At 34.9% G+C, this 27,242-nt stretch overlaps 1 protein-coding gene across 1 annotated transcript in view; it reads left to right on the forward strand.

Moving 5' to 3' along the window:
- The window catches only part of NELL1 (neural EGFL like 1), an 883,145-nt gene that overhangs the window by 846,152 nt on the left and 9,751 nt on the right, over positions 1 to 27,242 (forward strand). The window contains exon 17 of the mRNA XM_044681836.1: positions 23,305 to 23,498. Within this exon, the coding sequence (XP_044537771.1) occupies positions 23,305 to 23,498 (194 nt within the window). The remainder of the gene's footprint in view (positions 1 to 23,304; positions 23,499 to 27,242) is intronic.

Consider the following 27,242-nt stretch of genomic DNA (forward strand, 5'->3'; position numbering starts at 1 on the left):
ATACTGGTCTCCGATTCAGAGCTGACCTAGTAATATGAAAAAATAATATGGAATATTATTCTGAAATATTAAGCTTATAGACATTGCAATTTGCTACGCAACCTTCACTCAATTTCTAGAAAAAATATCCTAATCCTCATTGGTCAGCCTCACTCAAAAGACTCATATGACAGACTTTTCAGTGACTACATGGTCTATTTAAAAACACAGAAAACTCTATAAAGGAGCAATCTGCAAAGAAATTATTTTGCTTTCTCATCTCTTCTCATCTTCTTCCCATTTCCCCCAGGTGGTAAAACGATTAGGGAAAGGAGTTTGGCTTTTGGAACCTACTGTGACTTATTTTGCAATTAATGCCTTCTCTCTGTTCATTATTTCACATTTATTTTGTATATTGTTGGTTGCATGTTGTCTCCCCCTTTAGACTGAGAGCAGGGTCTGGCTCTTACATTTCTTTTTTATTTGCATGGCTTAGTATGGTTCCTGGAATAGAGTAGGTGCTTAGTAAACATTAACTGGCTGATTGACTAAGATTTCACATTATCTGACAGTCAAGATGCTTCCTGGGTGCCTGTTCCACCTTTTTGGTCCAATCTTGGTCCCTGTTCATTCTGGCTATTTAGGATCTGTCTTCACCTGTCCTTCAATGCAATCCTTCCTAAATGCAGTCAGACCAGGGGTCAGAGACAGCATCAAATGACAAGATACAAGTTGCTGCTGCTGGCTGCCCCTTTCTGGCAGCATGGGGGAATTGGAAATCTCTTTGAGAGTCATGGAAAGGCAAACACAAAGGTATTATAAAAAATATACCTCCTCCCTGAATTTCCTATTTTCTCATTGATCTATTTTCTTTAGGTCAAATTTGGGGGAAATTAGTCACACCTTTTAAGATCAGAAATCACAGGTGGGTACTTCTGGGACAAGTAATTTAGTTATTTATTGGAATAAAGAGGTTTAGGGGTGGATTAAGGTCCAGGAGATTTTAGCTTTAATCTGACTCTCCTCACTAACCCCCTACATATCCATACAGAAACGAATTTAGGATTATGAACAAATTTAGGGATAAAAAAGGAATTTAAAGATAAGGAAACACTCTTTGTACTGCTTGACTTCAACAGATGTTTCAAAGTGACCTCAGGGGTCAAAAATGGCCAGAAGTTTTGTTTTTGTTTTCTCTCCTTAGTAATGTTTCAAATAAAAATAATTTTCTTATTAAAAAATTAAGATAAGGAAACAGTGACCCAGGGATGTTATGTCCACTGTCACACAGGAATTTTTTTAAGCTAGAAAGTGATCTCTAGAAGAGTGCTCTTTCTATAAGAGCCTGGGCTTTCTTCTCTCTTTGCCCATGTTTCCTCATTTGGAAGCCAGAGATAATAATAGGCATCCTGCCTAATAATGAGGATTGCTGTAGAGATCAAAAGACAAAATAAGAAGGAATACACTTAGAAAACTCTAAAAAGCCTCAAACAGCTACACAATTTTGCTATTTTTAAAAAGAATAAAAAGCCTTGTGTGCTCAAAATTCTGCTGCACTCTAGGGGTAATAAACATAGGAGTTGTGGTCACCACTGTTGAGAAGCATGAACCCTAGAGTTGGGGATATATGATTTATACACACAAAACAAGAGCAAACAATGCGAGAGAGAATATAATTAAGTGCTTAAATTATGTGAGACAGACTTTAAATATTTTAGATCAAAGAAGAGAAATCAGTGAAAAATGGAGTACTTCAGGAATGAGGAAGATTTCATGAATGAGGAATAATTTGAGCTAGACTTGAAGAATTGTCAATATTTGGAATATTATGAGCTTGATGTAGTAGATAGAGGGTTGCCTTGCAATCAGGAAGAAGTGCCTCTGCTAGGTAGGAACTGTGACCATATGCACATCAATTCATTTCTTTTTGCCCCAGACAAATCTCTAAAACTATAAAATTGAGGGAATCTGCATAGATAGAGGGAGTTTCCATATTGGAAGGTAACTTTATTGATTAAATATTAACATTCCTTTCTCTATCCCTTCCTCCTCCTCTTTTCTTTGCTTCTCAAAATCTATTCTATTCTTTCTTTTTGCATTTGGGGTAAAATAGACCAAATTCTTGGCATGGAGTCTCTTCAAATCCAGCCTCAGGCAATTGCTTTACTAGCTATGGGTCTCTGAGCAAGTCGCTCATGCCATAGTAAGCATCCAAGGCAATATTTGTTTGGACATCCTTAAGAAAAACTGGTTGGCTCAGTATATCAGGACCACCCTATGCCTTCCAGAGCCTGTGGGGAAAACCCCAAATTCCCACGTTTCTCTGAACCCACCATATTTGTTTAAATGAATTCAGTTGGAATTAAAAGAAAAATATGCCTTAACAAATTTCTCTGACAAATTTCTGCTAACTAGGACTTTTAAAGATGTAGTATAAATAGGGGAGTAGGTATATGGCTCAGTGGATTGAGAGGCAGGCCTACTAAATATGGGACATCCTGAGTTCAAATATGGCCTTTGACACTTCCTAACAAGTCACTTAACCCTCATTGTTAGCCCCTGCTGCACTTCAGTCTTAGAACTAGTACATAGTATTGATTCTTAGATGGAAGGTAAGGGTTTAAAGCAAATCAAAAAAGAAGTGGTATATATACACAAGAAATAGAGTCATTCTCCAATATTTAAAGAGGCCAAGGGGTATGAAAATAATGACCAACCATTTGAAAATAAAGCCTCATATCATTAATGATAAATTAAACTTAAAACAATTCTGAGTTCCCATCTCATACCCATCACATCAGCAAATATGACAAAAGGGTAGAACAGCAAATGTTGGAAGGGTTGTGTAAGCACAGGTACACCAATGTACTATTGTTGGAACTATGAAGTGATGAAACATTAATCAAACAACTTGCAACTATATCCAACAATGTCATTAAACTTTGTATATATTCTTGTACTTTCCTCTTCCTTTTCTTCATTCCTTTCTTCATCAATAAATATAAAGTACTTAAAGGTTTACGAAGTGCTTTCTATACAATGGTGCTATGAGAGAGATTGTTCTAGTATTGTTATCTCCATTTTACAGAGGTATAAACTTGTGCCTCTTTGGGATTTAAGAGATGTGCTGAGGGCCATTTGGTCACTATGATTTCCCCGACTCTAGTTTATGTATTCCTGGAAAATCTAGTCTACTTTTTTGCTATTTCATATTATTTTCCTCCAAGAATTATGGAGGATGATATTGACCCCAAAGGCTATTTTTCAATGATGCCAAATTTAGGGGCAGCCAGGTGGCTTTATAAAGAGCCACACCTGGAGATGAGAGGTCCTGGGTTCAAATATGACCTCAGACACTTCGTAGCTATATGAATCTGGGCAAGTTACTTAATCTCAAGCCTAGCCATTACTGACCTTCTGCCTTAGAATCAATAATATTGATTCTAAGAATATAAGTTTAAAAAAGAAAAAAAAAAGATACCAAATTTGCAAGGATAAAAAAAAGCCTTTTTCTTTAATTATGAACATTTGTATGGAGAATGAGATTAAGCCACAACATGTTCTCTTCAGAGACTTCCTATTCCAATAACATGTGTGGAGGAAATAAATCAGTTTTTGCAGATACTGAGAAAATGGGACTGTGTTGGGGATATGCTCAGGAATGGATTATATGCCTTGCTTTTAAAAACAAGCCCAAGTAAGATAAAAGAAACTCAACACAATTTTGACTTCAGCCACAGCAACTCTTGGAGTATAAAGGGCTTTGGATTTGTGTTTAGTGGAAAGAGTATTCACACTGAAAAAAAAAAGATAAAAGAATCTTCGTTATAAATTATATTCTAAAAAAGAATGATTTTTCATCTTCCCTTCTCCCCTTTGCCCATTTCCTAGCACAATGCTTCATACATAGTTGGAGTTTAATGATTGCTTATTGGATTAGAGTTGATTGGATTAAAATCTAAATGGATTAAATTTGACTGCATCCTCTCTTCAGAAAAAAGGCATTTCAATTTTTTCTTGCCTTGACAATAGTAGATCCTAATTGATGATTGTTAAATTGAGTGGAACTGAATTTTGGGAGGAGATCCTCTTACCAAATGTAAATGGTAGGTGAAGATAATGGAATGATTTAAAACTAGTGGTTTTGAGCTTGAGTGTTTTAGGTTGTTCTTACTTTATATGAGCATTCACAGATAATTGCCCTCATTATCCACTTCATTTTGTGTGTTGACGTAACTTTGGAGTCAAAGATTGATTTTCAATTCAATTTGTATTGACTCTAGAGAAAAACAGGCTTATCCAGTACTGGGGGTGCTTTCCTGGGTTTTGTTCATAACCAAATTGGCTCAGCTTTGTTTAAAGGGCTGTGTGCATGTTTCTCTATGTTAACATCTATAAGATGTCAAGAGATAGTAAAACATCATTATCAATATCATATCTGTGCTGTTTTAAGTCATTGATGGGTGTCACAAATGCCATGTTCATAGAAACAGCTATCATATGTCAACTTGGAGCTTCCTTCCTTTAGATGTCATAGGGTCTTTGAGTGAGAAAAAGTCCTGTATTCAAACCCTGACTCAGTTACTTATTAGAAATGTGACTCCAGGCAAGTCTGTTTTTCTAGATGTTCATTTCCCCATCTATAAAATATGGTGTCAGACTTGGTGACCTCTAAAGTTCTATCCAGATCTATAATTTATGAATTCATGATTGACTTATTCTCAAGTCCATGGCAGAGTCTTGAGATATACATGGCTCTGAATAAAATCATTGTTGACAAAAATCTGTGATGCAAGAAGAAGTAAAGGCAAATATTGTTGGATAACTGATGGGACAGAAGGTCAAGAAAAATCATGCATTCCTATTTGGTACCAGCAACTCCAAGCGTGAACCCCAAAGCAAGCATCATAGTTACTGAGCAGCAGGACAATAATTTTACCCAACTGCTTTCTCTCCATTACCCACAAGCACAAATTTCCAAGGCCATTTACATTCGCACCATAGGCAAGCAATAACTTTACTGTGAGGGTCTGGGAGGCTAGGGGATGAATGAGTCTGCCTGGGCGATTGTGATAACTTCTTGACATTTAAAACAAAAGACTGGACATAAATAAGCCTTTTGTTGATGACTAAACTTCGTCATTATGGACATGGTTTGTTGGACACGGGATTATAAGACTGATATTTTCATGGGGCTAACAAAGCTTTTATTTTTTCTCCCCCTATCTCTTTTCTCACTGTCAACCTTTCAACCATCACTCTTTGCCCCTGTCAGTTTGTCTAGTTTGCTTCTGGTTTGTGCTTTTAGTCTGAGGTAGGATAATATGTTAGATAATAAGCTTCTTCGTGCCTTGTCAAAGAATTATTAATTATTATGACATGATAATTATTATAATATCATTATCATTATTGTACAATTATTATTATTAATAATTAAGACATAAAGAATTATGTCTCTTCTATGAGCTATTTCTAGCACAGACTCAAAAACATTTTTATTTGGTCTCTGAGAGGATATTTTTGGACTTTTTCAAACCTTTACTGATTATATATTCCAATAATTGAGATAATTAGAATAAGAAACACAATACAGTGAATAGTATACTAGGTTAGGAATCAGGCAAAGCTATATGGTCATAAGTAACTGTGAGTCTCAGTTCTCTCACCTATAAAATGCAAATAATAATCCTTGGAACACAGTTGTTATGAGGCTCAAATGAGATAATGCATTTAAAAGTCATTGAGAATTTAAAAGTATAAATCATGTATGTGAAAATCTTAAGGATCATTGACTTCAACAAATGGGGAAGGGAGGTTGCCAGTGTGAGAAGTTTATCATTGTGGATGGAAAACCCTCTGTGACTTATTATATAAAACAATAGTTGTGCATAAGGGTGTGGGGTAAGTTCTCCAGCTTCATGGGCTCCAAATGATCAGAGCCAGGATCTGAATGGAGATTTGCCTAATGCAAACCCAGCATTCTCTCATCTATTCCTTAAAGATTTTTTTATAAATGTCAGCTGTTTTATCATTATTACTGTTGTTATTATCATTGCTCTCCTCTGGATAAGTGAGCTGTTACCTCAAATTCTAGGATATACATTTTGTGTTTACAATCACTCGATTTAACTTTATCCCCCCTATGGGTTAATCCCTGGGGATGCTATTATCCATCCAATCTCAGAAGAAAGCTTTCTTTGTCAGATTATTTTCTTAGTCTCAAAGGAATTTCTGTATTTGAGAACACACTACAGCCCACTTCCTACCTCTTGAAGCTTAGCAATGAACAGCCAATTTATTATAGAAACTTCTGAAAAGAATATATAGAATGTAAAGATCATGTCCACATCACAGCTCATAGACTGGCTTCTAAAGCCTCTTTAAAATGGATATGGAATTGTTTTAGTAGTAAACAAGTATTGTGACTGTGGGATAAATAATCACCTATGAATATTTAGGTTAGACTGTAAGCTATAATTCTTAGAACTCATGAAAGACAATCAGCATAAAATTCCCTTTTTAAAATGTCATCCTTAAAACCTGTTTGCATTATGAACATGCATTCATTTGAGGAAAGTTTAATTTTCCTCTCAAATTTAGTGTTTCCTGATTAGGTGTATTATATGTGGACAGTAAAGGGCTGTGAACAACAATAGTTAGGTTCTGGTGGAATAGCCCAATATTCTTATCCCAGAAATAAGGTAAATATTACATGCAGAAGAACTAGTTATAAGAGCATCTCTCTGAACACAGCAATATTGCCTGGCTGGTAGCATCCACAAATTTCTTCCTGAAACTAAGGGGGAAATCTCTATTGTTAAAAAAAAGTGTTTATTAAGTACCTACTGCATGCAGAGATGGGTTAAAGAAGCAAAGTTGAAGCAGAAAGTATAATTCTATCCTCAAATGAGAAAATATTTGTGAAAATACTTAGCAGAACACCTACCACATAACAGGCATCCTATAAATGTTTCATCTCCTTCCCCACTAATGGAAGTTGACCAGCCTTGGGAATAATGACATAAAAATAGAATAACTAATTTGAAATAATGCAGGCAATACTATTATTGGGTCTGTTTCTTAAGGAGATGAGAGAGAGAAAAAGAGAGAGAGAGAGAGAGAGAGAGAGAGAGAGAGAATCCATATGTTCCAAAATATAGCATCTCTATTTGTGGTGGCAAAGAATTGGAAATTGAGGAGATACTCATCAATTGGGGAATAGATGAAAAGATTATGATATATGATTGTGATGGAATACTACTGTGACATTAAAAAATGAACAGACTGATTTTTTAAAAAGTTGGAAAGAACTACATGAGAGAATAAACAGTGAAATGAGTAGACACAGGAGAATATTATTCATAGCCACAGAACTAAATGCTGGAAGAATAAACTGTGAATATTACCTCCATAAAGTGAACAAAAAGGTAAAACATCAAAGACTTGATTTATATGTACATGTTGGCCTCCTTGATATATCTCTTGTGATGTAGGCAGGTTGGGGAGAAGGTAAGATATTTGTGGATGTATTTTATTATGTACAAGTGAAGAAAAGTAAGCTAAACATATAGGAGATTTATGATTTCATTTGTGTACTATCATCTTTTTTCTTTGTATCTGGTAACCCTTGTTTTATTTGGTTTTGTAAAATTTGGAGGTAAAGAAATAAATTAGAAAAAAAGAACATGTAACATTCCACCTGGAAAAAAAATAATGTATGAAGGATTGAGGAATTCAATTGGGGATTGAAGAATTCAGATTGGGATCTTCTTGTAAGGCTTTTTTATGCCATTAAAATAATAGTGATCTAAAAAAATTACCTCATTGTAGATCTTGACAAAAAAGAAATCCTCAAGTAGTAAATTCCTGTGAGGAAGTCCTGGTGTGTTATCGAAGAACCAACCCAGATAAATTCAGAAAACAATAAACCAAGCTGGATAAGAAGAGATCATAACATTTTAGTCTCATTTGTGAGCTCAGCAGTCCATATTGACTTTCAAAGCCCCTCTTCATAGTTGTAGAAGAGCTATGAACACATATTACAAAATTACAGATCCATAAAGTAAGTGCATAAGGGAAATGCAAGACAAAAGCTCTGGGATTGTTAATAGGGGAAAGCCCATCATTGGGAGGAGAAATCAAGAATGGTTTTTAAGATGAGTTTTAAAAGATGGTAGATCCAGTCACTGTACTGTTGACAAATAACCTTGCCTAAATTACATGGCTCCCTGTGTATGCCTTCCATATGGTTGGAACTATATAATGGAAATATGTTTTGCTGAGGCAGAGTTGGACAGAGCCACCACTTGACTTGGCCAGCTGTGAGTTTTATATGTGAGTTGGGTGGAAGATTCAAGTCAGTTACTGTCATCTAAGAAATACCTGTGATGGCAGAGTGACTTTGAACTATGCTGAATAGGAAAGGTCTAAATCGTAAGCTTATTTATTGATTCAGTGTTAGAGGGAACCTTGAAGTTATATAGCCCAACTCTATCATTTTAAAAATGATGAAACAAAGGCACAGAGTTAAGATCACACTGATAAGAAGCAGCAGTAGCAGATGGAAGCTGATGCTTTTCCCACTGAACTCTACTGCCTGACTCAGTGTCTCCTAAGACACTTTCCACCCTCATAGTTAGTTTAAACTCAAAGAATCTTATCTTTGGCAGAAGAGAAAAACAATAAATTTGGAGTCAGAAAACCTAGGCTCAAATTCCAGCTATGGTACATACTATTTCTGCATGTTTGGGAAAGTCACTTGATGTCTTACTCTCAATGATCACAATGAGCGTATTGAATTAGACAACATCTAGGATTTCTTTTACTCTAAACTATGGCTTGGGGTTGTACAGTAGGATCTCTATCTCTGTGGGAGATAAATTCCAAGACTTACCTTGGATGGATGAAACCATAGATTAGAGCAAATATCTGCTGTTAACTGAAGGTAACTGAACTAGAAGATTCAAGGGCACAATTGTAAAATTAGAGGTTCATCAGATGATAGGGACTGTCTAGTCCAAATGGATATTCTTTACAGATTAGGGAATTGGAGTAAAGAGAAATGGTGAATCTGGGACTTTAGTCCTAGTCTTCAGTCTCTAAATGCAGCACTGTACCTACTGATCACCAAGATATTTCCCACCTTCGCAGTAAAAGTATAATTATAGGATGTGAAAGATAGAAGATATTCCAGAAGTCCTCTGGTCTAAGATAATTTATTTTTCAGATGGGGAAGTTAAGCTTCAGAGGAAAGGGTGTTACATGGCTAGGGATGGTAGAGTCGAGAGCTCAGCTTATGTGCTCTGGCTCCCATTCCAGATTTTCCACAATGCCAGACCATTATTACTATAATACTGAGAAGTAACAATTCTGGAATAAATGCTTTTAAATACATTCTCCCCCTTAAGGGTAGGGACTAGTGAATTTCTAGAGTTGCCCAACATTTCCCAGGAAGCTGTTGCACCATAACTAGTAATTAAAACATTTTTTTCAACTCCCAATGTAACATAATTAATCAGTTAACAATTAAAGAAGCCATGGTCATGTCAGTTGTAAAAATGTAGCCTGTTAGCATGACTATGCTGTTTATCAAAATATTTCCTCAGGCATAAGGTAACCTTTATATAAAAGAAGTGATCTCTCTCCCATATGGATACTTGGGAATAAGATGAAAGAATATATGAAAAAATATTTTGCAAGTTTTGGCAAAGAAGCATTGGAGATAGCCTAAGTTCTGTGGCTATTAGAATGGAGTGTGATTTGGAGAACACACCTCTGACAAATGTTCCATTGTTCTTTACTTCCCAGAGAGATTGCTTAGATATTCCTTGTGTGAAAAATTTTAAAAAAACTTATAAAATTTGTAAAAAACTGTAAAAATCTGTCCCTGAGCCTTTTTTAAATTAGGAGATAGGATATTACTTTTCATTCAACAACTTTCTGGAGGAAATGATTTGTCAAAATAGGGTGTGCACAGACACTGCATTAGCTGGAAGCCCAGCACACATTTGTTAGAGAAAATTCTCTTGTACAACATTAAACAAAAGCATTGGAAGGAGCAATCCCAAGCTGACATCAGAAGTCAGACTAGATCCCAATAGTGCTAGCTTGCAAATGATTATTATGGAAGACAACATGTTCAAATAAATATTGAATGGCCCTGACAACTACTTCATTCCAGGGAATCAATATATTCTTCTGGGGCCCTGGCCATATCCTTGCCCACATTCCCAGCCTCCCTGTTCTGTGCTTTCCTCACCTTATACCATGATTATTCAAATATTAGACCTGCACAGTCAAAAATCCACAGTTAGGTGAAAGAGAAAGATACAATCTTCAAGTTGGAATAGACTTTAGAGACATCTCATCCAGGTATTGTTAACTAGGAACTCATGGAGAGATTTTAGGGAGTCCATAAGCTTAGATTGGAGAGGAGAGAGAAACAACCACTTTATTTCCACAAAACTTTAATTTGTCAGTGCCTTCAATTATGAATATAAGCAACAAACATTATTCTAAGAAAGCATCCCTAGGCTGTGCCAGATGTCCAAAACAGTCCATTAATTTTTTTGATGTGAAAAACCTCTGATCTACTTCAATTCCTTTGTGGTGCAGTTGAGGAGACTGAATCCAACAGAAGTAATGTCACTGGCATAGTCACCCAGGCCACTAACAGAAGTGGTGGGAGTAGGAGTGAGTTATTTGTAATTTGTAGAGGATAACCCAAATGATCTTATCTCCTGTTGTAAGGGCATTATTGTGGGGTAAAGTTAGTTTTGTTTTATTTAAGGTGAGAATGGGTTGGGGGGATTTCTTTTTTATGTTATGTTTATAAATTCTGCAAAGCAGAAGTGAGTATGTCTACAATCCATGACTGATTTGTTCATATCTAACAAAGTGATCAAGGTGACACATCACCTTATTCTTCTGTAATCTCAGCCTCATTTTTCTGGACCTTTTAGCCCATGATAGTGGGGAGCTCTTTTCCCATGTATGTCCCACAAAATTCAGCAAGCATCTATAATACCTCCTACTAAGGGTGTGTTAGGTCTTCTCTCCTTAAACTCTAGAGGCTTATTCTCTTCTTTCAGTAAGTCTACCCTGGCCAACCTCTCTTTTCTTGAAAGATCTGGATTACTACTATTTTGTAATATTAACATGACTGACCCACTTCCAATCATAAATAGTCAAAGTCTATTGAAATACCACTGGACATGGGGTGAGAAGATAGACGATTAAGTCTCTGCTTTGTCCTAACTAGCTGTGAGATTTTGGACAAATCCCTCTACCACTTTCAGATTTAATTTTGTCATCTGTAAAATTGGAGTGGTAATACTTAGAGTATCTACAGTGAGGGATTGTGATGTCAAAATTGCTTTTTATATTTTGTATCATGTTAGTTAACTTGAACTAATATCACCAGTAACTAAGTAATTATATAACTGTTATACTCATAGCAAGCATGATCATAAACCAGTGGATCTGAGGATTCAAATATTCAATTCAATTCACTGGATATTTTAATGCATAGATATGGTTGCTGCATTCAATATTACAGATTGCAATGCACACATGATTTATCTGTTCAGTTTTCATCTATATTTTACCATAGATCCTATAAAATAGGTTTACCCATCATGAAGTAGTTCAGAAGTTCTTAATCATTTTTTGGTGACCTGGATCTCTTTGACAGTCTGGTGGAACCTTTAGAAATCCTCTAGATTAACATTTTTAAATAATTGAAGGAATGGTAAAATTTTACTTAAAGGTTAGTGACATATAGAAGTGTATTTTCCCCTATCCAAGTTCATCCCCCCGAAATATATCAATGGACCATAGGTTAAGAACTTCTGTTAGAGACCTTTTTTTTTAATTTATTTTAATTATTTAGAGTTTACCAGTCAAATACTAAGGCTTTCTGTCCCTAATCTCTCAGGATATATAATAGTAACCATATTATTCACCTACTTCCTTTTCTGATAACGCAATGAGATAATATACATAAAAATAATTTTTCAAACCCAAGGTCTATGATGATTATAATTATGATGACTGTGGTGGTAGATTTGGAACACTGATTCAACAAGATATTTTCCTATTTATATAGTACTTTATGGCTTCTAAAGTTATGTGAATACCTCAAGGGGGCAGTGAATTTGTTGTAGCTGAGTGACCACTGGCTTCAGAGTCATGTGATTTGAATTTGAATTTCATTGCTCCTCCTTTCATTTATGACTTTGGATAAATTACTTCATTTCTCTGGGTCTCAGCTTCCTCACCTGTATTTTCTGGAATTTAACTAGATAATTTTTAATATTCCTTCCTACTCTAGATCCTATGAACTAAGATAATGTACACATCATTTCACTTCATTTATAAGCATACACATAGAAATATTTATACATCTATATAGAGAAGATATTTCTTTTTTAAGTAAAATAAACAGTTTTATAGTATACAAAGGGATTTTTCTAAAAGTTTGGCTACCAAAGAGGGAAGAAATAAATGATTATGATTTGAGGAATGGGAAGGTCAATGAAGGGTTATTTTTGTTTTTGTTACTTGCTTTTTTTAATATGGGGAAGCCTGGGCATGTGTGAATGCATCAGAAAAGGAAATCGAAGACAAAAAGAGAAAATGAGAGAACAGGAGCATAATGGAGTAGAGGGCAAAGCTGATGAGAGAAAAGAACAAAAGAAAAATAAGATAAAGAGAAATACAGAAAGAGGGAGAGGCAGAGAGAGAGATGTACAACAGAAGAGAAAGGAAGAAAATGATGATGTTTGGGCTACTAAGGGATGAGAGCATGTTCAAGGAAAAGGACCCTCTCTCCTTGATACAGAAGCAAAAGCAGAAAGAATGAAAGTGATTGATGGAAGCAGAGGGATTCACAATAAACTACCAGTTGACTAGTGCTCTGACCCTCAAAGGTCTTGCATGATTGAACAAAGTGCCAGTTTTTGTTTTCATCTTTGTTCTCTCTCATATACCAGGGAAGTATCTGGGATGAGGTTGGACTAAGAGGGAAAGTTTGTTCCTAGACCCATTTGAACCCCAGGGATGAAACAGCCAGGAGGCACCCTGCATTTGATGTGTGCACTTAGTTTTTGGTCTTGTCTGGACTCCAACTCTTCTTGACTCCAAGTCCAATACTATCCCTTAATGATTATTTCATGGTTTACACAGTGTAGGTGCTATTCACAGTGCTGGGCTAGTAGATTATATTCTCCCTACTCACTTCACATAATGAATATCCACGACCTCAACCTTTCTCCTAAATGTGATGTTGGACCAGCAATTTTAATTGTACTATTATGTGTGTGTGTGTGTGTGTGTGTGTGTGTGTGTGTGTGTAATGCCCTTGCTTTGTGGGCTAGTTTTAATTTTCAGAGCCTATTAGATTGGTTTACCTGTGGCAGGAATTCAATATATGAAGACAAAATGGTACAGTGGAAGTAGAGTTAGAATGGTTAGGTTCAAATTTGTCTTCTAACTTTTACTAGTTCTGTGTCTTTGGACAAATCATTTAATTTTAATTAATATGATTAATAAACCTCAGTTTCCTTCTCTGTAAAAGTTGTTGGATGAGTTGGCCTTTGAGGAACATTCTAGTTCAAGATCTAGTATGAGATGATTATTGATCTAGATCTGTGTGTGCAGTGATTAGTTCAAGCTTTCTCAGTCATTCGTGATCCAAGGATCTATGTCCAAACAAACTGAATTGCTAGAATATCATAACCCTGCATAGATTTTAAGTAAGGCGGGTTGTTTAGACTATTATTATTTATGTAGGGTTCAGTGGAATATCATGAGGAATCTTAGTACTAGTGCCATATGCCACCATAAGTGATATTTAAAGCTTTGCATTCCTTGACTTCTGACACTTTGTTGGCACCCACAACATCTATGATTCAGCTATCCTCACCTGCCTGAAGTTCTGAATGTAACACCTCCATCTCTCTTAGTGCCTCTGAAATATCCCCAATGTCCTAGGGGGTCTTTCTTCTCATTTCCTTAGATTGTCCATCATTGGCGGAGACTCTTTCAGTCCCACATCAGACCCAACCCCTCTTATTACATTCTATCTATTCTAGATCTCATGGAAACCTTTACATATTTTTTCTTCCCCCCATTTAAATGCAAGTTTTATTACTATTCTTTTAGGTTTTAGTCTGTTTTCCTTTGCCCTTAGTAAAGTGATTGGCACGTAGTTAACTACATAGTGATTGATATTTGGTTTACTGATATTCAAAGAAGAAATATCCTAAGTTACTACTGGCAATATCTAATTCAGATACCACGCTAATGAGAAATCAATATTTTTTCTCTCAGTGATTTATCATCTCCTAACATAAGACCTTCAATACTAAAAAGTCATCTGTATTATATCAAGTCTATTCTAAATAAAATACCCAGCTTTTTTTTTCTAGAACTTCTCATTGGTTGGTAATGATTTCCACAAAGGACTTTCCATGTTTCAGGTTAAATTTACCAATATATCACCTGATCATGGTGGGAAGGGAAACTTAGATACACCACGGAAAAAATTTTAAAGGGGAAAATATGGGGCATTACAAGAACTTGTCCTTTGTCCCACCCCATACCAGGCTTCCAAGGAAATGTTTTACTTGATCTCTGCAATGAGCTTGTTGACTCCTCAACTCCTAAGGCAGGTATTAAAGTGCTGTTATGCTATTAAAACTTTAGCACAGTAATTTTTCACAGAAACCAGAAAAAAGAACAAGTTTCAGGCAAGATGGGATTGAGTCTGATGGCCTCAGAAATAAACGTTTATGAATTATATGTTCTTCGAGGCTAAAATAACCCAAGAACCTTGAATCAAAAGAGAAAGAAGATTTCCCAATTACAAGCCAGGCATTTGCTTCTCAAAGGGAAAAAGAAAAGAGAAAAAAAAGTGGTAATAGCTGCTTTCACAAACAGTGAAAATGGCAATCTGAGAAAATTAGATATAATGCAAGCTAAGCAAAGGAATTTTATTGAAGAAATCCTCATCAGAAAATGGAGCATTTAAATAATGAATACAGAAGGAGATGTGCAAAGAAATCACAGGAAACCATTATTTACAATAAGAAAAAAATGGGTACATACTAATGGTTATGGATTTGTGTACAAAATACAAGGCTTGCTGGTTGTTTCATTGCCTTTTTGTCATCAGCTGCCTGGTTGATGATTTGGGGAACTCTCCTGGGTGAATATCTTTGTGTTTGCTCAGCATAGAACAACAGTTGCAATATGTAAATAGGGTGCCTCTTCCCTTCAGAGGCCTTGGGATATGTATAATAGATTAAGTTGGCTTTGTGCAGAGCAAACAGGTCTGTATTACTGAGAATATGAATAATGTCAGTTTCCATAATTGCTAACATCTGGCTTTCCATAAATCTGTTAAATTGCATGGAAGCAGAATTAGATTTCTATGTCATAAGTAAAGCAATTATATGGAAGTCTGGAGGCAATGTGGCTCTAGATTCCACTGTGAAATTCTTTTAGTTTTGGACCATAGTGGCAGTTCCTCTGATGGACAGTAGAGTTGTTTTGTGCACTAAGTGTAGATCTGACAAGAGAAATATTGACAATATATTCTCAGTCACTCAATGTAAGATCAACCAGCAAAAGATGGGAAAGACAATGGGAACCTCAGTTCATGCAAGAAAAGAAGCCCATCATCAAGAAAGATCAGTACTTTCTACAACTGCATGTAGGCATTCGAGTGAATCTACTTAAACTAGAAATTTCCAGAACTCTTGGCCAATAAATTGGTCTTTCCATCCTTTGGTCCTTGACCATGTCATAAAAAATGAAACAAAACTTTTATTTTCTTTTTCCAATGATTTTTCATTGAAATATGTATGATTCCCACTGAATTATCTTTTCCAAATGGATATCTAAATAATAATAATATATATATTCTTAAATAGAATGGGCATTTTGTTTAATGATGGCAATATTAAAAATAATGGTAACTAAACTTTACATAATGCTGAGGGGATCAAATAAGGTATTATTGTATTTAACACTTACATTATTTCTGGATACTATTTTTTTGGGTTACTATTTTTAAATTTTTTTTGGTTACTATTTTTTGGCCACTATTTTTTGGATACTATTTTTTTAATCCTAATTTTTACAATGAAGAAACTAAACACAGAGAACTGAAGTGACTTGTTCAGGGCGACACAAATAGCAAATGTATGAGCCTGGTTAAGAAACCAGATCTTACTTATTCCAGTGAATTAGAGGCTTTGTGTTATGGTGAATACATAAAATTCTAAATTTAGAGTTAGAAGGTGGCCTAGGTACTCTGCCTTTACTATGCTATGCTGTCTCAGAGTCAGAACTTTTAGTCACACAGGTTTTTCCTATTATATTTTTACATATTTTCCCAATATATACATATATACATATAATACACACACATATATTTTAAATCCTTACCTTCTATCCTAGAATCAATACTGTGTATTGTTTCCAAGGCAAGAGAATAGTGAGAGTTGGGAAAGTGGGTTAAATGACTTGCCCAGGATCACACAGCTAAAAAATATCTTAGGACAGGAGCTCCCTTCTCTATGCCTGGCTCTCACTCCATGAGCTGCCCCATCTTTAAAATATTTTATGTGTGTTAGGACCTCTGTCTCAGCCATAAAATATTGATGTAATGAGATGTCCATTTATTTCTCCTCTGCATTGTGTATTTTTCCTCTGATTAGACCTAAATATGAGATTGTCCCTCTATCTTCTCTTCATTCGTTCTCTGCTTGATTTCTCTTTCTTTTCTTTACCAGATTAAGCCTGGTATCATTTTTATTTCTTATATCTTTTGTGACTTTAAGATTTAAAAAAAAGAAAAAAATCACTTCTAGTGGGGGAGTCAAAACATGGTGAAGTAAAAGAAGTACTCAACTGAGTTCTCACAACATTCCCCTCCAAATAACTTTAAAAAAATATGCCTCATATTGAATTCTGGAGCATCAGAGCCAACAAAAGGTCAAAGTGAGACATTCTCCCATGCCAAGACAACTTAGGAGATCAGAAAGAGAGATCTTTGACATGGGGATGGAGACTGGTCTAGAGCCCACATGAGTGGAATACCAGTAGTGATACTGCATAGTGGTGACAGAAGCAGCAGGATTTCTCAAGCCAGAGATGGTAACGGTGACCTGGCAGCTAGTCAAAAAGAGTCTATAGAAGACTGCTGTATTAACACTGGACACAAGATCAGATGCTATTTGGCAATTTTACTGCCTAAAACCACTTCTCGGTTATCATTTGAGGGCAGAAAGGAGCTTAGACTAAAGAAGTATCCATGAGAAGAAGTATTGCTTTTGGACACAAAAGATCAAGGACCCTGAGGAACAGTAAAATTTCAGAACCAAAGAGACCAATATTGATTGGAATCCTGAGGGATCAGGGACCCTTCCTGTGTGAGGATCAGAGTTCAGACCAGAAGAAGGGTGACTACACCTCTCTCAGATCACACCACCTAGGCAGCACCAAAAATTTCTAAACCACCAGAACAAGCTCTGAAAACAGCTGTGAAAAAAAAAATAGCATGAAGCATAAAAGCATTCCTTTCCCAAACCCATTGCTGAAAATAGAGTTTGACATAAAATTCAAATTAAAAATTAGGGTGGAAAAATGAGGAAATAATAAAAAATAGAGAGGAAACAACAAAAATCAGGGAGATCAAGAAACAAATTCAGAAGATGACAATAGATCAATGAGCAAAGTCTCAAACAATAATGTAAAATGGATACAAGACCAAGTATAATTTCTGGAAGAACTAAAAAAGTTTTTCAAAGTAAAAGAATAGTAGAGAAAGTATTAAAAATTAGATAAATTAGAAAAGAAATCAGAGCAAGAGAAGAAAATCATTAAAAGAGAATTAATAGCTTGGTAAAAGAGGCACAAAAAATTAAAGAAAATTCCTTAGAAAACGTACTTATCAAGTGGAAGCTTAATGACTTCATGCCACATCAAGAAAAAATAAAACAAAATCAAATTATGAAAATTAAATAGAAGAAAATGTTAAATATCTAACTTGAAAAATATCTGTCCTGGTAAATAAATAGGTCAAGGAGAGATAATTTTAAAAGTGCTGAACTGATTGAAAGCCATGATCGAAGAAAAAGACTTCATACAGATCACATTTCAAGACATGAACCAGTAAAATTTTCCACATATGCTAGAATTAGATAGTTAAACTGAAATTGAAAGAATCAACCACTTTCCACTGGAAAGACATGCCAAAATGAAAATTCCCAGGGACATTATAGCCGAATTCTAGGAATTCCAGGTCAAAGAGAAAATACTTCAAGCAGCCAGGAAAAAAATCCATTCAAATTGCATGGGATTAGTAAGAGTCACAGAAAATTTAGTAACTTTCACATTAAGAAATTATAGGGTTTGGAATATGATATTTCAGAAGGAAAAAAGACACAAGATTGCAACCAAGAATAATCAATGTATAGATATTTAATGAAATAAAAAACTTTCAAGCATTTCTGATGAAATAATCATAATCTTAAGTAGTTATAGAAATAAATCTTAGCCAACACTGAAGTGGTGGGCACAGGGGATAAGAGAAAGGTGGGAGTGGATAATAGAAGGGAACAAGGATTTAAAAAGACAATGGTAAGAAACAAAACAGATTGAAAAGTGACAGGGTAAAAAGAAAAGGAAATGCACAGTTAATAACAATCACTGCGAATGGGGCAAAAACTGTTAAAATAAAAGATTAGAAACCAGAATTCAAGAATATGTTGTTTACAGGAAACTTACTTGAAACAGAGAGATATACACAATTAAAGAAAGTATTGGAATTTTCCAACTCACAAATGACCAAAGAATATGAACAGGTAATTCTCAGATGAAGAAATTAAAACTATCTTCTGTCACAATGAAAAAAAATGTTCAAATCACTATTGGAGAAATACAGATTCAAACACCTCTAAGATACTACACCTCATACCCACCAGACTGCTTAACATGACAAAAAAAAAAAAAGAAAACATTAAATGTTGGAGAGGATGTGGGAAAATGGGAAAGTTGATACACTCACTGTTGGTGGAGCTGTGAACTGATCCAAAAATCTGGAGAGCAATCTGGAACCATGCCATAAAACTATCCATGTCCATTGATCTAGCAATATCACAACTAGGCGTATATCCCAAAAAAATTAAAAAATAGGGCGAAAAGACTACACTTTTCAAAAAATATATAGCATGTCTTTTTGTTGTGGCAAAGAACTGGAAACTGAAGGGATGTCCATCAATTAGGGAATGACAGAAGAAATTGTGGTATATGCTAGGGACAGAATATTTCTGGGGCATAAGAAATGACAAGATGATCACAAAAATATCTGGAAAGACTTATATGACAATGCAAACTGAAGTATGCTGAACTAGGAGAATGCTGTACACAGTAGCAACAATAATGTATGATGATCAACTGTGAATTATTAACAATTATCAACTAGGCAATGATCCAGGACAACTTCAAGGATTCATGATGAAAAAAATATATCTATTGCCATAGAAGGAACAGATGAAGGGGAAGGGAGGAGATCACAAAGATCATACACTCTGACCAGGTGGGATTTATATAAAGAATACAGGACTGACTCAGTATTAGGAAAAACATAAGCATAATTTACAATGACAATAATAAAGCAATAAAAATCACATAATTATATCAATAAACAATATATGTGTTTATTTTATTGACAAACCTGTCTTGGTCTACACATTTTCACAAGCAAGCCTAATAACAGCACCATCTTTCTTTACATTTACTTGCAATTTATATAAGCAAACAAGAGGTCAAGTTTTTGCCTCAGGTGGATGACTTCCTATGCAATTTCTACTACAGAAATTTAGAAAAGGTGAAAAGCTTGAGAAAGTTCTGGAAAATAAAAACCAAACCTATAAACTACATTAGTAACATAAAAGAGTAAGATGGAAGATTCTAAAAAATGGAGAATTAGAACTGAATTTAAGTATGTGCACAATGACATTATTACAAAAGCCATTGTTTTTAAAAAGCCAATGAAAGAGTTCTAAAAATGATTGGATTAATTATTAAAAGGGGCTTTTGAAAAAATACAATGCCCATTCCTATTAAAAATAGTAGTAAGTTTAAGAATAAATGAACTTCTAAAATGATAAAAAACCAAGAGTAAGCATTATCTCAAATGAAGATCATCTAGAAGTCTTCCCAGGAAGATCAGGGTGAAGTTAGGATGTCCATTACCACCACTGTTCCCCGGGTGAAGAATATCCCAGAAATCAATAAAATAATATATGAAAGAAGGTAACATATCTGTCCCAGATTTCAAACTATCTAACAAATGGTAATCATCAAACAATATGGTGGTGTTTTAGTTGAATAGATTAGGTGTAGAATGCACAGTAGTAAATGACCACAGTGATCTAGTTTTTGATAAATATTCAAGATTTGGGGGTAAGAACTCAACATAACACAAAAATTGCTGGGAAAATTAGAAAGCAGTTTGACAGAAACTAGACATGAAGATCAACATGTCTATATATGTCAAGATAAATTCAAAATGGATGAATGTTTTAGATATAAATGGTGATACCACAAGCTAATTGGGAGAGTACAGAAAAGCACACCTATTTGATCTATGAATAAGGGAAGAGTTTATGACTAAATGAGGGGGATCATGGTGAGATAAGTGGATAATTTTGATTATATTAAAAAAGATATTGCACAAACAAAACCAAATATAGCCAAAAGTAAATGGAAAGAAACTGGTTGGGGGGGATAGAATTTATAGTGTATCTCTGATGCAGAGATCATTTTTCAAATATATCTGGAACTGAGCCACATTTATAAAAGTAAGAGCCATTTTCCAATTGATAAATGGTCAAAGGATATTAACTGGCAATTTTCTGAGGAAGAAATCAAAGCTATGACTAGTCATATGAAATAATATGTTATGTGTCATATTGATTAGAGAAATGCATATTAAATTAAATGCACTCTGAGGTGCCAGCTCAAACTTATCATATTTGATAACATAACTGAAAAGGAAAAAAGAAAGATGCTCTAAGGGATACTGGAAACAAGGAACACTAATACATTGGTGATGAAGTTGTGAACCAGTCTCACCATTCTAGAGAACAGGTTGGAATTATGTCCAAATTATAAAACTTTTGTATATCCTTTGACTAACTATCACTACTAGGTCAATGTCCCGAAGAGATCAAGGAAAAATGAACAGGACTCAAATTAATTAATTAACTGGTTAATTAATTTCAACTCTTTTTTGTGGTGGCCAAGAATTAGAAATTGAGGGGATCCCCCTAAATTGGGTATATCTGAATAAGTTGTGGCATATGATGATATAATCCAAGAGAATTCTAAAGGAACTTTGATGAAAAATGCTATCTACCTTCAGAAAGAGACACATGAACCCTGAGTAAATAGTAAAACATTTTCTTTTCACCTTTTTCTGTTCTTTTGCTTTTTGCAACATGGCTAATAATATTTTAAAATAAGCTTTACATGTATAATTTATATAATATTTCTTTCCTTCTTAATGGATGAGCGGGTGGGTGCCTGGAAGGAGGGAGATAGAATCCTAGGATTTTATTCAGTTTTGCATTGTGAATATTCATTTTTAGTCTTTCTCGTGTTATTTGTTATTCATAGTTCTAGAATAAGCATGTATGATCCTAATTGTGTTTTCCTGGTATTTAATAACTTTCTTCCAGGCAAATCTGCATTCTTACTAGGATGTTTTGGGGACATTTAATTGCGGTTTTCCTTCACTGGTGATTGTAAGCTTCTGAATTTTAATAGTTATTCAGAAGTCTTGCCCAAAATTTCACTTCATATTTGTTTCATGTCCCTTAGAATTATTGACTGCAATTAAAAGATTATTAGAACTCTCACTTTTGATATACTACATATAGTTTTCCTAGCCTCAAAAAATGGGTCAGTGCCATAAGATTGGCAAAGATAAAAAAAAGAAAAAGAATTCAGAGAGCAGTTGGTTGGCTTCCAGTGTTTCTTACTCAGCCATATTGTCCTGATCTCTCCTGTATTTCCTAACTCAGTCACTGTAACAACCCATTGGCTCTGCAGCCCCTGCTAACTACTGTCACCACTACTACCCTCTCTAAGGAAATGGTTTTCATACTAGCAAAGATCTGAAAGTTAAATGATTATTCATAAAGTGGCAAACTGTTGGAAAAAATCATGCAGTATTATTTGTTATACCATATGAAATGATGAACATGAAGAATTAAGAGATATTTGTTTAAACTGATGCAGATCAAAAATACAGGCAAAGAGAAAAACAATTTATATAATGCCTAAGCCAAATTGATGTGTTTTGTCAAAACTATGCTTTATCAGAATGTATCCATACTGATTCATATTGTCTGATTCTTGTCTGGATTTTCCCAGAAATCCTTGATAATTATATACTGAATGTGCTCTTAGCCTTTCTATTTGTGCTTTCATAATTCATATGTGGCTTTCTACCATAAAAACTCTTCATCTCTCATCCTTTCTCTGCATGGCTAACCTTCCTCTTTTTTTTCATCAATACATCAGTAGCTCAATAGCTTTTACTGTTTTTTTTTCATTGCATACCACCATTGCTAATATGCTATGGTCTATTTGCTTTTGCACACCATGTGCCTTTCCTTTGCCTTGGAAATCCTTGCAGTCCAGAAATACTTCAGATCTATTTAAGCAGACTGATTTAAATTTAATTTGATCTTTTCATAAGAAAGAGGCTGAAAAAGGAAGCTTTTGATTTTATTTAGGAACAGTATCCACACTCAGCTATGGAAAAACTGCATCTTTATATTGATAATTTTGTGTTCCTATGGTTAGAGTTTATTTAATAATACACTACACTGCTGAACATTTTCCACTTAGGGTCTTCTTGGTTCACAAGTATGGAGGAACCTGCTGACTATTAGCATGAGGAAATTTTGACCAAGCCATGAGTACATGGATTATGATATCCTCCTCTTTCATCCTAATGCTACAAACCAAGTATAGTTTAATGGATTTATAGTCACTCTGAATGTCCACTTCTTCCTGACCAGTGGGCAATCCATTAATATCCAAGAGATAAAGCTCTCCTTGCAATGTAGCCTCATATTTTGCATTAATCGACCAACATGTGAATTTAAAAGATAGAGTTAAGTCAAGACTGCATTGTTCATGGAAAACAAAGGCACTGTCCCAGGTCCTAATTCTCTTGAAAGCCTTATCAGAGCCTTTAGCTGTACTTTAATATTGATGTGTTATGTATCCTCTTTCTTGCAGACATCGATGAATGTGCCTTAAGGACTCACAGCTGTTGGAATGATTCTGCCTGCATTAACCTGGCTGGTGGTTTTGACTGCCTTTGTCCTTCAGGACCATCCTGCTCTGGGGACTGTCCCCATGAAGGTGGCCTGAAGAGAAATGGTCAAGTGTGGACACTGAAAGAAGACCGGTGTTCAGTGTGCTCCTGCAAGGTGAGGATAGACATAGTTCAGATAAATATAATCATTATGTCTTGGTTTTTTTTTCATTAAAATTGCTAAATGCCTCATGTTCTTGACTCAATGGCTTTCCCATAGTTCTCTAAAAAGCTTGTATCATTTTAGACTGAACTGAAGTTAATGACGGTGCTCAGCTACAGAAAAATCTGGTTTGACTCTGTGTCATAGCGAAAATGAAATGTTTTCTTGGAAGGAGAATGATAAGCTCTGGGTAGAGAAAGCAAATGTTCTTACTGTTGAGTAACTTTAGGGTTAGTTAAGGGTGTTTATATGAAAATAATAATGAACTTCCATTCCACATTTCCATAGTCTGACTTAACATGACTTTTTGCTTTAAAATTTTTTACTTTAAAAAAACTGGTTTACCTTAGTAAGAAATATTCTGAAATATAAAGCTCAGAATTGTGGTATTTAGAAACATATGGTCTTCCATTGTGTACAAGTGATTAATATTATTGTTTTAGGTAGCTTGGTAACTGATGTCTTATTTATTATTCTCAGTGCATGGCTATTTCTTATACTAAATTCTTTGAAATAGAGTTTAATGCTTATGAAAATAAATAGTGTCATCATCTGGTTTTGCTTTATGTTTTGGAAAATGGGCCTATTAAAGTGTTTTATTTCTCAACATTTCTTTCTTTTTTTGTTCATCTTTCCTATTTATTTCCATTTGGTTTTACATTACTACAGCTCTGGCTTCATATTTAAATATGTGAGGGGTCCTTCTGTTTTATTGGACATAAAAGCATTTAGGCAAGGGGGAAAATCCACTTGCTTCAAAAAAGTGTTTCAGGTCTTCCTTCTAGAATGCAGACGTCTTCTCTCCTCGTAGATAAAGGGGTCAAAAGAGCCTGAGATGTCATTAAGCTTTCCTTTTCATTTTCATTTAAGCCATATCTAATACTCACCAGAGAGAGAAAATCTCTCCTGTTTTTTTTAATTTTTCATACTATCAGAGATTTAGCATTATTTCAGGGAGGATCTGGAAATATTTAGTTAGCAGAAGAGTCTTGGACGAGTGATGTTATTTAGCTATAAAAGGGCAGAACTAAGAAGAATTAAACTAGAAAAAGAGAAAACGTTGGGCTTAATTTCAGGACAAATATTGTTAACAATTGGAATCCAAAAGTCAAATGGATTTCCACTGGAATAGTGGATATCTCCCATAATTGGAGGTTTTTCAACCAAAAATTAGATTATTAATTGTCAGATTGTTGTAGTAAGGATTTATTAGAGTACAGGATGTAATGGATAATCTACTAAGTGCATTCTGACCCTGAAACTCTGTATTTAAGCATATGTATTTTCATACTATGAAGGAGTAATTTTTCAACATCCAATCCTAGTCTCATGTGCTATAACTTAAATTCCTTATTTCTTGTTGTTATTATCATTACATATGGCATAGATAGAATGGTTATCAAGTGCTTAATCTGTATCAGAAACAGTCCTATATGCTGTGAATGCAAAAAAATGATGCTGCCTACTTTCAAGGAACTTACATATTAATAGAGGAAAAGAAAACATAAAGGGCAACTCAAACATGTGGAGGATAATGGAGAACTAATCTGATGGAGAGGTAGAACAGAGATTGGGTGAGGAGTAAAAGGATGTGTGTGGTTGGGACACCTCAAGATCTAATGATTATGAGGAAAATAACACCAATCATTGATCAAGAAGATGGGAAGAAAATCACAGCCTTCTAAAGAATAACTGGCTATGTTTTTTTTAAGTTGATCAATCTTTAAAGAAGACCACTTGATTCATATCTAGCCTAGAAATAGGCATTATGGAGACCTAGAAAGGACATGAAACAAGAACATTGCTTTCAAGGTGAAGAGAATTGATAATTTTAAAAAAGTGTAAAATTACAGAAAAAGTACCAAATGATATAGCATCAAATATCAATAAAAGAGAGATTCCAAGAACATTTGCTAGCCATTCCCAAGTCATAAGCAATACTAGCCATCCTTTCATTCCCCTGGAAAGTCAGTCTCTTGCCCCATGGACTCTGGGCCATTATAAGGACTTTTGCCTGGTCTTTCCCAGAATCATTCAAACTACTTCCCAACTCACTTCTTTTTCCAGCTTCCCTTTATATTCTGGCTTTCTCTATTAGGAGTTCCTTGAGGGTACACACTGTTTTTCTTGTTTCTAGTTGTATTCCAAGTCTGTATGACTGTATGTGGGAAGTGTTTAAATACATAACTTTTTTTACTTATCCATTCAAGAAGTTAGACATCACTGGTATGAGTGAAGAGCATCAGATTATAATGGAAAGAGTCCTGCCTATCATGTCATATGTCCTCTATTCAAATTCCAACTATGCTACTGTCTATGAGAAGGGGAGTAAATGATTTTATTCCTCTATTCCAAGGTCTCTTAACCTGAAATCCATAGCCCCTCATCATGAATACACACTCACTTTTTTGTTTGTTTTCTTAACCCTTTCCTTCTGTCCTTGTAACAACTAGAACAGAAGGGCAAGAGCTAGGCAACTGGCATTAAGTGACTTGTCCAGAGACATACAGCTAAGAAGTGTCTGAGGCCTAATTTGAATCGAAGCCTGGAGTTATATCCATTCACCTAGCTGCCCTACAAACCTAGTTTTTAAAATTACATCTTCATTTTAAAATGATTAGTTTGTTTTTAATTCAATATATTTTATTTGACATTTTTAAAAATATCATTCTGAAAGGAATCTCTAAGCTTCAAGAAGCTGGACCAATGGATTAGAGAGTCTTGTTACATGAAAAAATGAAAGAAAACTTGCTCTAGATCTAGTATCCTTATATGTAAAATAAAGGGACTAGAAGAGAATATTGATATGTCCCCTTTTCAAATATTTGATTCTCTGACCTAATCTAGACAGAATCAAATAAAATAACACTTGAATTAGCCTCAAAGTAACTGAAAGGATTAGGTCACAAAAAAAAAGAAGCAAGAAAAATAGGCTGAATCTTTTATGATCATCCTCCTAAAAGACCTTGGTTAGTAGCTCTTTAAAAAATATTTATTGGGGGCAGCGGGGTGACTCAGTGGATTGAGAGACGGGAGGTCCTGGGTTTAAATCTGGCCTCAGACACTTCCCAGCTATGTGACCCTGGGCAAGTCACTTGACCCCCATTGCCTAGCCCTTACCACTCTTTCTGCCTTGGAGACAATATAGAAGGTAAGGGTTTTAATATATATATATATATCCTGCTAGAACATAGATATGCAAAATGTTAGAACATGATTATTAAAAATTATAACAACATGTAATCTGGAAAAATGTGATAAAAATATTAGCTGCTTAACCCAGAGACCCTCCCCAAGTTATCCAGATGTTTCTAAGTTACAGAGACCAAAAATGAAGAGTTTGCTCTACTAAAGAAGTGAATGGCACTAAATAACATTTTCCTTTCTGGATTTTATTATTCTTGAGCCAATAAAAAGGCCGGGGGACTTCTCAATCATTAAAAATTCCCAGAGCTTTATTAATTGACTACATTAATTACCCAAGTAGCCTGAGCTGATTTCCTCAGCTATCATTTGTAGAGTGTCCCCAAAGTCTTAAAAGAATTATTTTAAGGATGCCCGAGGAGATAAGTATTTCTTGAAATCTTATTTTGTTAAGATGACATCCTCCTCATTAATATGAGAGAAGAGTAGACTTTTAATAAATCAGTCCATCATATAAATGCTTCTTATTACAAAGTTTTTAATCCAGCTTTT

Source organism: Gracilinanus agilis, chromosome 6 (genome assembly GCF_016433145.1).
Source record: "Gracilinanus agilis isolate LMUSP501 chromosome 6, AgileGrace, whole genome shotgun sequence".
In the NCBI taxonomy this organism is placed as follows: domain Eukaryota; kingdom Metazoa; phylum Chordata; class Mammalia; order Didelphimorphia; family Didelphidae; genus Gracilinanus; species Gracilinanus agilis.